Here is a 13,895-nt window from a genome sequence, read left to right on the forward strand (position 1 = left end):
CAAGTTGTTGGCTGGCCTCTTTGTTTTTAATTTTTTTTACAAATTCTTTTCAATGATTTAATATATTTTTATTTTCTAAAATTATTTAGTAAAAAAACGGACTGTACATGAACACAAACATGTACGTAAAAATACACTGTACGCAAACATGCATGCACATAAAAACGCACTGTATAAACACGCAACGCATGCAATTTGATACTAGTGTTAATAAATTGTTATCGTGTGTGTATATATATATATATAGTTTTATTATGCTCAGGGGCGGATGTATTATATGGGCAAAACCGGGCAATTGCCCGGCAGATTTTGCCCAAAATTTCTAATACCCATTGACCATTAGTTTAGACACCTTCTGTCTTTGAATTTGTTCTAATTTTTTGTATTAGTTGAGTTGACCGTGCAATTAGTTACAAGAAAATTTTTCATTTTTCATTAAATTTAATAACACAAAAATAAATGCAAATACAAATTAGAATTAAGTCGCAGCATTCGTGACATTTGAATTCAGTTGGGAAATAAATCGAGACAAAAGTTAAAAATTAATAATATATTGATAATATATACCAGATTAATACCAGTTACAACATATATTTTTTATGGATTAAAAAAACATACATTTTTTTATTTATTGCTAAACGTAAAGACAAACGAGTTTCAATAAATAATTAATTTAAAATTAAATTATAATTTTCTTCGTCCACTGTTTGTGTATTGGTATGAATAATTTTATTTATGATAATATAAATTTCACTTGTGATAAGATAGTTGTTTTTGGGTTTTTGTCAAACAAGTTCTTTTCGGAGTATTTAATATGAAAATTTTCTGTGTATGACATGTTGCTTTATATTTTTATCAAAATCTCAATCTAATAATTTTTCATCAACATCCTTGATAATTAATCTTTATTTACATATATATATATATATATATATATTTATATTTCGAAACAATTTTTTTGCCCATCAGATTAAACATTTCTGGCTCCGCCCCTGATTATGCTGCACAACAACCATGTCCAACTTCGTGCCCGCCATGTACAATAAGTGAATTGACTTGTATGTGGTGGACACGGAGTTGACCATAGTTATTGGGTAATCTAACAAAACTCATATATATATATATATATATATATATATATTGTGAGGCCAATGAAATTAAAAACGTATTTTTACGTTGTCGACAATGAAATTAAACTTATCATTACAGAGCCGAACCTATTGTGAGGCCAACGAGGCCATGGCCTCAGAGCCCGGCTCAATAAGGGGCCCAAAATTTTTTAAATGATATATATATATTTATTTGGTTGTTGGCTTAATTAAAAAATTTTATTAAAATAATTAAAGTAATCGGCTGCTTTTCAATTTTTTTGTTTGGTGAATTACAATATATTAGCAGTAAGAGTTTTTGTTTTCTGCTTTGGATTTTTTTTTCCTGCTTTTTTGATCTTTTAATGAATTACAATATATTTAGATAATTAAAGAGTGAATCTTTTAAATAGCTTGATGAAATCTTATATAGAGCTTCAACAATTTTGAGTTACGATGGACGTTCAGACATTAGTGATGATGAGTTTTGTTCAGAGCTGATGGTCGTGAGATGTTATTTAACAAATGAAAAAGAAAAATTGATATAATTCAGGTTTTGGCGAAACTGCATAGTTTATTCCCAAATAATATTTTCTATAAGATTTTGTTAACCATATCAGTAATAGTTGCATCTGCAAAAAAAATCTTCTCGAAGTTGAAGTTAATCAAAAATTATCTTTGATCAAGAATGTCACAGGACAAATTGAATGGGCTAGCTATGCTGTCAATTGAGAAAAAATGGTCCGACAATTGGATTATACAGATTTGATAAATATTTTAACCTCTAAACAGTTGACGAGCAGTATTTATGTAGTTATTCGAATATTTTTTGACTTTTCATTAATGTAATATATTGTTTATGGTATATTTATATATTGTTTAGTGTGTATGTCATTTGCGAATTAAATTTTACGGTTATTCGCCGCAACAAGAGGGCCCATTTTTTATATATCGCCTCAGTCCCGGTTGATCATAGGTACGGCTCTGCTTATCAAGGAGATTCGTTCTTCAACAAATTTTGACTTGTCCACAAATATTTAATTATCTGAATTACTCTATATATAGTAGTTTTTAATTAGACTAATGTCAGGATTTTGGCTTGTTGAATTTACGATACTCATCGGGAAAAAAAGGAAAAATAATAATAACTAGAAACTAGTAATTAACACGAACACAACACATATAAAAATTAAAATTAAAATTAAAACCATAATAATAATAATTTAAATAATCATTTCCGAAATTTTTATTCAAATTATTATTTAAGGATGTAAAATTTATAAGTAAATCTGTGGAGTAAAAATGTATTTCTCATCAAACTTATCATCATGTATTAATTAGTTTATAAAATATCGGGAAAATTGCATTTTTAGTCCTGTAAGAATTGCATTTTTAGTCCTGTAAGTTGGTTCGGTTTTGGTTTTAGTTATATAGTTTTTCAAATTTTGGTTTTAGTCCAATAACTAGGATTTTTGTTTGAATTTTGGTCATTTTTTCATCGAAAGTCACTAAATCAATCGAATATTACTTGTTTGACTTCGATGTTCTCCTATAAGACTCGTGTGATTTGAATTAAGTTTATATTACACATATTAAAAAATACCTAATAAAAAATAAACAAAATGACAAGTTTTTTCCCGATTTGTAAATATTGAGTGTCGTTTTTTCTTTTTTTTTCCCTTAATTTTGCGTAATAGATTTTAATTTGTGTACATAACATATGGTTAATTCTTGTCAAATGAGTCATATAGAAGAGTATCGATGTCAAATAAGTAATATTCAATTGATTTAGTGATTTTCAATGAAAAATGACCAAAACCTAAACAAAAATCCAAGTTATTGGACTAAAATCAAACTTTGAAAAGTTATTGGCTAAAACCAAAATCAGATCAATTTGCATGACTAAAATTACAATTTTTTTCTAAAATATCAAAGTGGAAATTATGACTTGGCATTATAATTCATGAATCAGACTACGAGGCTCCAATTAGAAAATATAATATTAAAATGAATTTCAATCACTTATACAATACTTATATAATCAAATAATTGAGATTAGATGCCCACAGGGGCATAGGCGAGTTGGTAAGGCCTGAGGTGACGTGGGAAGAAATTCCCTAGCGTTGCGGGTTCAATCCTCGTGTGGAGCATATTCTTCATTGAAATATTTGGGGGTATGCTCTGGGGGTTGGACCATGTTGTTTCCTCCCTCAGGCCCCTGCCTACTCGTGCACATCCCTCGATTTAACCCTCGCATAAGCCAATGAGCCTCTGACTCATGTGGGATGGAGTCCCCTTCGGGGTCAATCCTTTTTTAAAAAAAAATAATAATTGAGACTAGATGACATACAAAATAAAAATGCCTGAAAATTAGTGTGCTTTTGGCCTTGGGTACTACAGAGACGAGTATAGTGCACGTACACCTCCAAGCAACCATGCTATATTTATTTTAAATTTTAAATAAATAATTATATATGATGGTGGAACTGTGGAAGTAGTTCAAATTGCTAAGTTACTTTTCAACAAGTTTATATGTGTGAGAAAAAGAACCCTGATCACTGCTATCTGCTTACGTATAGTACTCAGCATTGGTACTTAATAATTTGGGGAGTAGCCTACTTGCTTGCTTTCTTCAAATAATCCCACAACCATTTGTTGTTCCTTTTTTCCCATGGCAGCAGCAGCAGCTCTGGTGTTTATAATTGCGCTCCTCTTCGGCATGGCTCACCATTCAAGTAAGCTCTTTCACCATCCCAAAACCAAAAAACTTTAAAATCTCTGATTGTATATATATATATTGTTAATTCATTTAAAAGTTCTTAATTTCCACCAGAGAAGAAAGATTTTTTATTTTATTTTTAAATTTCCCCACACAAATTACAAGATCTGTTTTTTAAGATTTGAGCTAAATGTACTGGGCGATCTCGATTATATATCAAGGCATGGCCTTTTTTGGGCTCGTACGATCGACCTTTTTCTTCACAGTACGTAGTTTGTGTGTTTTGTAGGTGCCATTTGGTGCGTTTGCAAGGAGGGGATGAGTGACACAGAGTTGCAAAAGACACTGGACTACGCATGCGGATCCGGGGCAGACTGCAACCCGACCCACCAAAACGGACCCTGCTTCAACCCGAATACCGTCAAAGCTCACTGCAGCTATGCTGTCAACAGTTACTTCCAGAAGAATCGGCAGTCCCCCGCCGCCTGTAATTTCACCGGAACCGCCACCGTCGTTTCTTCGGACCCTAGTCAGTATATATATCTTCTTCAAATGCTCGCACGCCATGTTTTCATATTTTTTTGCAGTAAAAATATTTCAGAAGAATGCCGTATGTATGTTTCGAGAAAATAAATTAATTAGCAATAATATGTTTTTTTAAGGACAAAAAAATTTGCGGTTTGTTTGGTCTTAATTATACGGGCTTTATTATTATTATTATTATTATTATTATTATTATTATTATTATTATTATTAATTTATTTATTTTTGGTTTAGGCTTGAGCAAAATAATTTGCGTTCATTCAAATATATGATATAATAATTGAAATTTCAAATTTTTGGTGGAGTTACAGGTGCAGCCGGTGGATGTGCTTATCCTGCTACTGCTAGGTATGTTTTTATTTATTTGTTTGACTGGATTTATTTTTTTATTATTGCTTATATATAGACTCATAGACATAAATACAAAATTTTTTAACCGTTAAACTGTGAAAGTGTTGGTGGCATCTTGTGAATAGGACACACTTGAGTAATCTTCACTTTTTGTTTCTTTTTCTTTGTCACGGATTTGAACGGTCAAGATCACCCTCATGCGATTCAAAATCGTTCATACCATTCTGCGGCAGCTTTTCAAAATATTTTGAAATAAAAAAAAATATTTTTTAAAAATATCTTTATTTATTTATTTTGCGAAAATGGTTCTGTAATCTGTATATGCTACACTGTACCCTCCAATGAGATGCATATCTCAATTATCCTCAAAGAATAATAATAATAACATCCGTATTTCAATAAAATTAAGCATAAATTAACCAAGAATCTAGATTTAAAAACATATAAAATTGATTTTTAAAACTATAAACCAAACATCACCCTTTAAATTAGTGGTTTCAAATTAACATTCTTTGGTTTCGTTAAAATGACTTGATTCACACGGACAAAAAAGTGAAGATATTAAAATAAATTCACTATAAATTAAAAGGAGTTTGCTTTCCCCAAAACAAAAGCTAGCTTTGGGTTTTAACACATTCAAAGTTTGTATAAAGAAATTATATGTCTTTACTCAAACCAAAAAAAAAAAAGAGAAGAAATTATGACTATATTTATAAAACCACAAGTCCTTAGTTCCTTTTGAAAAAAAATTGTGATGGCATGACATAATGTAAGATATTACAAAACCCTTTTTACACTTTCTATAAAGGTGCCAATCCATTTTTATTCCTTTTGCCACTTTATTTTCTTCCTTTTTTGCTTTAGGGTCAAAAAAAATTTCGGTGGATATTTCAACGTTCAAACGCCATTAATAATTGCACTTGTCCTCGTGACCGTATAATTGTGAAGTGGTTTATTTATTTATTTATTTTTTAATGTCCGCCTTTTTTTCTCGATTAAGTAGGTGAATATGATTTTTAAATGCAATAAATTTCTCGAGACTTGATCAATCATATATCTTTAAATTAGCAAAAATGGTTTAGAATGCTAATTAAATCATATTGGTCTAGCCCGTGCTGAACTTGCCTCGAGACTTGACTAGATAGATAAGCTATATGTGTCGAAGATGCAGAAATCTTGCATTTTGTTAATTTGAGGCATTTCTTATTTTCATTTATGATATGATGATGCTTATTGTGCTAAACCAATATGATCTTGTGATTCACTTCTTTTGTTGTTTTTTTTAGTTCCAGCTCTACCACCCCGGTGACGACGGTAAGCGGCACGCCAAGCACCACCAACACAAATGGCGGCTCCCCGCTCGTCACGACTCCTACTGGGGTATTAGGAGGGCCAAACAATGGATTAGGGCCGTCCGGAATCAACACCGACGTGAGCGGGGCAGAAATTCGACTACCACGAAGATTCATGTTTTGGTTCTCTGTTTTGCTCGTATTTGCGGGACTTCTTTTGGAGTAATTTTTGGAAATCATGCATGGTTGATTAATTTTTCAGGATATCAAATTATGATCAGATATTAACGATGGATTTTGCATGTGCGCTTTTCGGACTTTCAGAAGATAAGGCTTTTGTTTTGTCCTTAATTCCGTTTTACAATTCTACATATAGACGATAGTGTAAGCGTTGTGGCTTCTGTTTTCAGATATTAGACTTGGCAACTAAATTAGGGTATTTTTTCAACCAATTTTGATCTAGATATATCTTACTATCTAACTAATTAAGAGGTCCTCGTATTAGTTAACTTCTAATTGATCGATGAAAAATTATTTACAATAATAATCATATATTCATATCCTTGTTATATAATTTTGTTAATTAATGAAACTTTTTCTTATTTTCCAGCCTTTCTTTTGTAAAACTTCGTCCAATGAACGTATTCATTTAGGGTGCGCTTGTTACATATGATGAGATTATTAATGTATAAATAAAACATTGGATTATTATGTTTCATGTGAGGATTTTTTTTGCCTGGGATAAAAAAGATTCGTGTTTGCTTGGTTTTTTGTATTGAGGATAATAATGTGAATAATTTGTTGAATGACCTAAATACCCCTTTGTAACTTCATAAACTACAAGAAACACTTGTCCAAAGACCTGCATATTCTTCTTCCTCCACTTCAACTCTCGTCTTTCTCAAATGGTTCGTACTCCAAAAGCAAAAGTGAGGAGTTTTGCAGTATCTTTCCAGATTTGTTGGTTCCAACTCTATTTCGGCTGCGAACCATCTTTCCAGATCTGTGGACAATGAAGTTTCAAGGATCGGGCTTACCAAAAAAATATAAAGAAAAACAGTCATTCAAGAACAGTGAAGAATTCCAAAGGATGTCGGAAAATCAACGTTGCGGTAGAAACATGAACAGAGCTTTAATTTCAAAGCTGTTTAACCATCGCTCGCCCAAGTAATTAATCTGCACGATGATGATGATAAAGATGTGATGAGCAAAATCAAAAAAACCTCCGGATATTACAAAAGCTAACCTGTGAAGTGTTGATGTTAGACAATTATTTGACGAAAAAGATTCATTCCATCTTCTTCAGTGCTCGACGTGAATGGATTCCCCGATGCGGCGGACATTTATGTAGAGAGAAACACGATTGTATAAAAGCGAAGGGTAATTTAGGAATGGAAATTGACTTTCCCGTGCACTGTAGAGATGGTGACAATGAATACCTCCTCGAAAGATGGATTCTTTTCCGCCTAATTCAAGCTTGAACAGTGAATTTTTACCGGGCCCGAGATTATCATGTTTTTTGTTAAAATCCAGACAAACAAATGATTCTTTTGTAATCCTACTTTAATACCCCCTATCAAACGCAAAAATCAACTACCTTGCGTTTGAAACTATAAAATTTCACGGGATTTTTTAATTAAAAATCAAATAAAAATGTTTTATATTTTAAAAATTTTATCATAATTTCTTTAACTTTTTTAAAAATCGTTCTTTCTAATACTAAGAATTATTTTAACTAATTTTATCAGAATTTGCTGATTTTATTTCAATTTTTTGATAAACTTTATGTTAGGTATTGAATCAATCTCCTTCTTATCGATTCACCAATTCAAAGAAATATATCATAGCTTTCAGAAATCAATAGCATGCAATATATATAATCAAAGATCACAAACCACGAGCAAGAATCAAATCAACACATTATATACGTGGTTCGGCCAAAATGCCTACGTCCACGGGGTAGCCAATCTTATTGATAATCTGATGAATTCTTGTTTACAACTCACGCAATCATCAACCAACTCAAGAACTTCAGAATTTACAGAAGGAACTCAACTCAAGGAAAGGAATTTTCTCTCCTCACTGATCTTGATCGATCTTTTCTTTCTCAGTTCTTGTGTTCTCCCTCTGATCTTTTGCATGTGTCTCTTCCTTTTAAAAGGTCGGCATCTTCCTTATATATCCCCTCCCTGTAACTGGCTCTAACTGAAGTTAGGTAGAAGAGACTCCCACATCTAACTGCCGGCTTAGTCTTGGACCAAGGCCCCTTCCACATTTGTACCTGAGCTGAAGTTAGGGCCCATGAGTCTCTCAATTTCTTGGCCAGAGAAACAAGAGAACTTACGGCCCAAAGCCCAAACATCAATTATCATTGAGCCGGTTAAGAAGATTGATTTGAAGACACCTTGATCCAACACTTTATATATTTTCATTCCTTAATTTTTTTTTTAAATGAACACTAGTGCAATTTTTGTGACAAACTTCGAATATTCAACGAAGTAATAGATAGATAACTATCGAAGTAGACGCACGTGAAGTAAAAAAATATTGTTTTGCTTCGGATTAAAATCAAAGTCTAATTCAATAAAATAGCGAAATTTATGACGTCATAAACCGATCCAATGATGTAAACTGGTTCGATATTGGATCTATTTCAAAGCAGAAAAACGTCTTTTACTTCTTATATGTTTCATCGGATAACAAAATAATCGGTCATCTATAACTTCACGAATTACATTAATGATTGTCTAAGTAATATATTTGTACGACTTCACAGTTTTTTGTATTGTGATGAAGTAAAACATCTTCATCAAATAACAAAATACACGTTTTCTTCTACTTAGCCGCAATTTTAATTTATGTATTTTTGGTTGTATTACTCCATCATTTATTTGTAACGTAGTACTGTACATCATTATATAATTTAACGAAGTGATAATTTATTACCACCCCACTAATTTAATAACTTTTTTAAGTATTTGAATTTCCATTAAATTCATTTTTTTTCATAAAGTAGTTTCAGTAAAAAAATAAAATAAAAATAACTTCACCAAAATCAAACAACTATACAACAATATCACAATATATATCTACACCTGAAAATGCATTATATTTATATATCATTCATCCAAAATATGTTCCGAATGTGAAAAATTGACCCAAATATGGTTTACGACTACAAGTCATGAAATAATTGACCCAAAATCACTCATAAACTAATAAACATTTGTCAACTACTAAAACATTCATACAATGACCCAAAAAATATATCCACAAGTAGAAGAAAAATTTTGTATCCACAAATACAATAAAAAAAAAATAGTCACAACGTATACAACCAATTAGACACCCACATAAGATAATAGAAGTAGACAAAGTTACTTCTTATATCATCATGTTGATCGACCTCCAAACTATAAGTTAAAAAAATACAATATTTAATTATCAAATCAAATTCCAAATCAAATTTTAAACTATTCTCAAACACTAAAGTAGATTTCAGTTTCATGGATTTAAATCTAAATCCACATTTAATTATATATCATTTATTAGAAATCTAAACCCATATTTAATATTTATTAGACGGTTTCACGAATATTTATCCATTGACGGGTGAACTCTATTAATATTTATAATAAAAACAATAATTTATTGTGGGTGATGAAAATAAAAAGTCCCTTTCATAAAATTGACCCGTGACAACATGAGTTTTTGTGTTACTAAATTGATTGAAAATTAAGCCTAGTTTTTTAATTAAATTGTAAAATAAATCCGACGGTTTATCGTAGACTATTGATTTCACCGGTGGCTTATTATGACGCAGGCCCAACGTCACCCATTGGCCCCAAGGTGAATAGTCGGATTCTACTTGTAAAAATACAATCTGCATTGACATACATTTAACGGTTGACATGTATCAATACATGTGACTTCTACTATTTTTTAGTTGACAAATGCTAGATGTACACCTTGATTTACACCCTTACTTAAAATTTTCAACATTTCCTTCATTAATTGCAAAAATACCCATGATAAGAAATAAATATCTAGTTGATCAATGAAGTTTTATAATTAATAAGAAACGTGTTCACCAAGGTGTACATCTAGTATTACTCTTTTTAGTATATCCCCCATGTAACAGTGAATGATTACTCTTAGATTTATCATGAGATAGTGATCTTATAATTAGCACGAAATATTTCGTCCCGAGCCCTCTAGGGTTGCCTCGGACGCGTGCAGGGCCAGAAGTGGTCGGGGCAGAAATTCGACTACCACGAAGATTCATGTTTTGGTTCTCTGTTTTGCTCGTATTTGCGGGACTTCTTTTGGAGTAATTTTTGGAAATCATGCATGGTTGATTAATTTTTCAGGATATCAAATTATGATCAGATATTAACGATGGATTTTGCATGTGCGCTTTTCGGACTTTCAGAAGATAAGGCTTTTGTTTTGTCCTTAATTCCGTTTTACAATTCTATATATAGACGATAGTGTAAGCGTTGTGGCTTCTGTTTTCAGATATTAGACTTGGAAACTAAATTAGGGTATTTTTTCAACCAATTTTGATCTAGATATATCTTACTATCTAACTAATTAAGAGGTCCTCGTATTAGTTAACTTCTAATTGATCGATGAAAAATTATTTACAATAATAATCATATATTCATATCCTTGTTATATAATTTTGTTAATTAATGAAACTTTTTCTTATTTTCCAGCCTTTCTTTTGTAAAACTTCGTCCAATGAACGTATTCATTTAGGGTGCGCTTGTTACATATGATGAGATTATTAATGTATGAATAAAACATTGGATTATTATGTTTCATGTGAGGATTTTTTTTGCCTCGGATAAAAAAGATTCGTGTTTGCTTGGTTTTTTGTATTGAGGATAATAATGTGAATAATTTGTTGAATGACCTAAATACCCCTTTGTAACTTCATAAACTACAAGAAACACTTGTCCAAAGACCTGCATATTCTTCTTCCTCCACTTCACCTCTCGTCTTTCTCAAATGGTTCGTACTCCAAAAGCAAAAGTGAGGAGTTTTGCAGTATCTTTCCAGATTTGTTGGTTCCAACTCTATTTCGGCTGCGAACCATCTTTCCAAATCTGTGGACAATGAAGTTTCAAGGATCGGGCTTACCAAAAAAATATAAAGAAAAACAGTCATTCAAGAACAGTGAAGAATTCCAAAGGATGTCGAAAAATCAACGTTGCGGTAGAAACACGAACAGAGCTTTAATTTCAAAGCTGTTTAACCATCGCTCGCCCAAGTAATTAATGTGCACGATGATGATGATAAAGATGTGATGAGCAAAATCAAAAAAACCTCCGGATATTACAAAAGCTAACCTGTGAAGTGTTGATGTTAGACAATTATTTGACGAAAAAGATTCATTTCATCTTCTTCAGCGTTCGACGTGAATGGAACCCCCGACGCGGCGAACATTTATGTAGAGAGAAACACGATTGTATAAAAGCGAAGGGTAATTTAGGAATGGAAATTGACTGTCCCGTGCACTGTAGATATGGTGACAATGAATACCTCCTCGAAAGATGGATTCTTTTTCGCCTAATTCAAGCTTGAACAGTGACTTTTTGATAAGTGCATTTTGTGCACTTAATTTGTATTGATATTATTGGATAATTGCTTGGTTTCGAGCGGAATTACGTGAAAATTGTTGTTGTTATTGTTGGATGTCAAGAAATACAGAAAGTATTGAAATTATGATATATGAAATCAAAGGAGTCAAGAAAAGAGCGAATCAAGTGAAGATGATTCGTATTTTAAAGAGTAAATGAAGATGGGACAGCAAGCTATGCGCGCCCGCGCCTGGAGTAGGCGCGCCCGCGCGTCAACTGATGAGAAGTGCTGGAAGAACCTGGAGAGAAAGTTCGTGAGAATTTCGATCGAGATTTGAAGTTGCTTGGAACGAAGACGAAGACTTTTCGATCGGACACGGAAGAAAGACTACGGCTTTGTTATTCCTTCTTTATTTATTTCTTTTGATTGTTGAATTATATTTGAATTCTTAAGCATGATTTGGGTTGTTATGAATTTTGCTATGAACTAAACTTTTTAAGTCTAGAGGTTGATGTAGCCTAGTCAAGACATATTTATGAATTATTGATTTTAATGATTTGAGTTCTTCTAAATTAATTGTGATTCTAGTTTTGAAAGTCTTTTCAATTTACTGGCCATAAATTGATTCGTCATATTTATTCAAAATCCGGCACTCGGGAGAGGGGATTTAGAATAGGATCAATAGAATTCACACTATTAATTGTTTATATGACTCGGGAGAGCTTATAGCTTTAATAGAGTCTAAAAAGAACATTGCTTTAGACATATCATTACAAGTAGATTTTTAATAGGGATATTGAAATCAATCTGTAATTGATACATTCTATTTGATACTCGGGAGAGAGAAATAGTATAATGTGTTCTTGGTTATTAATTGAAATGAACTCATGAAAATAGATTGATTAGGAATGGATATTGTCGAGACCAGGTGAAATCAAACCTCTAGATTATTTTTCTCTGATTGATAATCTCTCAAGGATTGTGTGTGTGCGTGCTGTTCAACCTTCTTTATTTATTTAATTTGCACTACAAGAAAAACGGCCAAAGACAACGCTTTTTCCGCGTTGTTAATGTCCCCGAAAAAGCGTTGTCGTAGCCAGTGTTGTAAAAGACCACGCTCAAAGACAACGCGGAAAAAACGTTGTCGTTTCTGGAAAAGACAACGCTTTTTTAAGCGTTGTCGTATCTAAATACGACAACTCTTTTTCCGCGTTGTCTTTGTCACAAAAAAACGTTGTCGTAGCCAGTGTTGGAAAAGGCCGCGGTCAAAGACAACGCTTAAAAAGCGTTGTCGTTTTGAGCAAAGACAACGCATAAAAAGCGTTGTGATATTTGAAAAAGACAACGCTTTTTAAGCGTTGTTTTTTTTAGTAACGACAACGCTTTTTCCACCTACGACAACGTTTAAAAAGCGTTGTCTTTTCTCAAATAAAAAACAAAAAAAATAAAATTTAATTCACAAATTTTCAATATTATCACTCAATATTAAAAATTTTTGAAAATTAAATCTAATATACAATATTTCAATATTATAAATCATTCAAATATAACAAATAATCGAATTCTTCAGGTTCATCTCGGCCATGTCAAAGTTCTTATCTTATCACTGCAAATGGTAGTTGCTGATCCCATAGTTTCACAAGCTGAAATCCTACGCACCTGTAGATCAATTTGTATCAGCAATTTCTTGAAGAATACATCAAATTAGAAATTAAGGTAGAGTCTTCCCTCCCAAGACTGCGACAGTGGTACACATAACTTTTCATATGACAAGAACTGCAAAAATAAAGAGTGTTCATGTTGCATCATGCAAATTGGTCACTGACATAAACGTACAGTGGTGCCATGAACAATGTTAAGGAAACCATAGGGAAAACCAGCCTCCATGGACAATTCTGCAAGGATAATAGAAGCCCCTGAAAAAGTAAAAAAAGAAAATATTTGATCAATTATAAACAAAAAACATTCAAAATACTCTTATCTTAATTTAATATCGGAGATGTGACGTCTTGAAGTTGCGTATAGGCTGCGATCCCATGACAGGAGCGCATCACCTACATATACCCTCATGCAGTAGCCTCTCGCCACCACCATGCCCCAGTCCACCTCGAAAAGCCACACTCGAACCCTCCAGCTCCTGCACCCGACGATCACAACCACCACACTTTCATGTATGCTGCCCCCATCCAAATACCAATATATTTAACTTCACCACGTGAAAACCCAAGGTCTAAATATATATAGATATTCAATCATACAACTCTAGATAGCCTACAAGCTACAATCTTACTTACCCACATATGCAGCTGTGCAAAA

The 13,895-nt window shown here is 32.4% G+C and overlaps 1 protein-coding gene across 1 annotated transcript; it reads left to right on the top strand.

Annotated features, from left to right (window-relative positions):
* Positions 1–3,617: 3,617 nt before the first annotated feature.
* LOC140884383 (PLASMODESMATA CALLOSE-BINDING PROTEIN 2-like) lies at positions 3,618–6,501 on the top strand. The gene is made up of 4 exons (XM_073291124.1): positions 3,618–3,823; positions 4,097–4,336; positions 4,662–4,698; positions 5,988–6,501. The coding sequence occupies exons 1-4, from the start codon at positions 3,760–3,762 to the stop codon at positions 6,217–6,219; spliced, it is 573 nt and encodes a 190-aa protein (XP_073147225.1). The 5' UTR covers positions 3,618–3,759; the 3' UTR covers positions 6,220–6,501.
* The last annotated feature ends 7,394 nt before the right edge of the window (positions 6,502–13,895 follow it).

The sequence above is a fragment of the Henckelia pumila genome, chromosome 2 (assembly GCF_033568475.1).
Source record: "Henckelia pumila isolate YLH828 chromosome 2, ASM3356847v2, whole genome shotgun sequence".
Taxonomy (NCBI): Eukaryota; Viridiplantae; Streptophyta; class Magnoliopsida; order Lamiales; family Gesneriaceae; genus Henckelia; species Henckelia pumila.

What these genes read in the sequence shown, in the direction of transcription:
- LOC140884383 (XM_073291124.1), top strand. Translation starts at nt 3,760, where the DNA reads ATGGCAGCAGCAGCAGCTCTGGTGTTTATAATTGCGCTCCTCTTCGGC. An exon ending in CGTCGTTTCTTCGGACCCTA is followed by an intron (nt 4,337 to 4,661) that starts GTCAGTATATAT and finishes GTGGAGTTACAG; the next exon opens with GTGCAGCCGGTGGATGTGCT. An exon ending in GCTTATCCTGCTACTGCTAG is followed by an intron (nt 4,699 to 5,987) that starts GTATGTTTTTAT and finishes TGTTTTTTTTAG; the next exon opens with TTCCAGCTCTACCACCCCGG.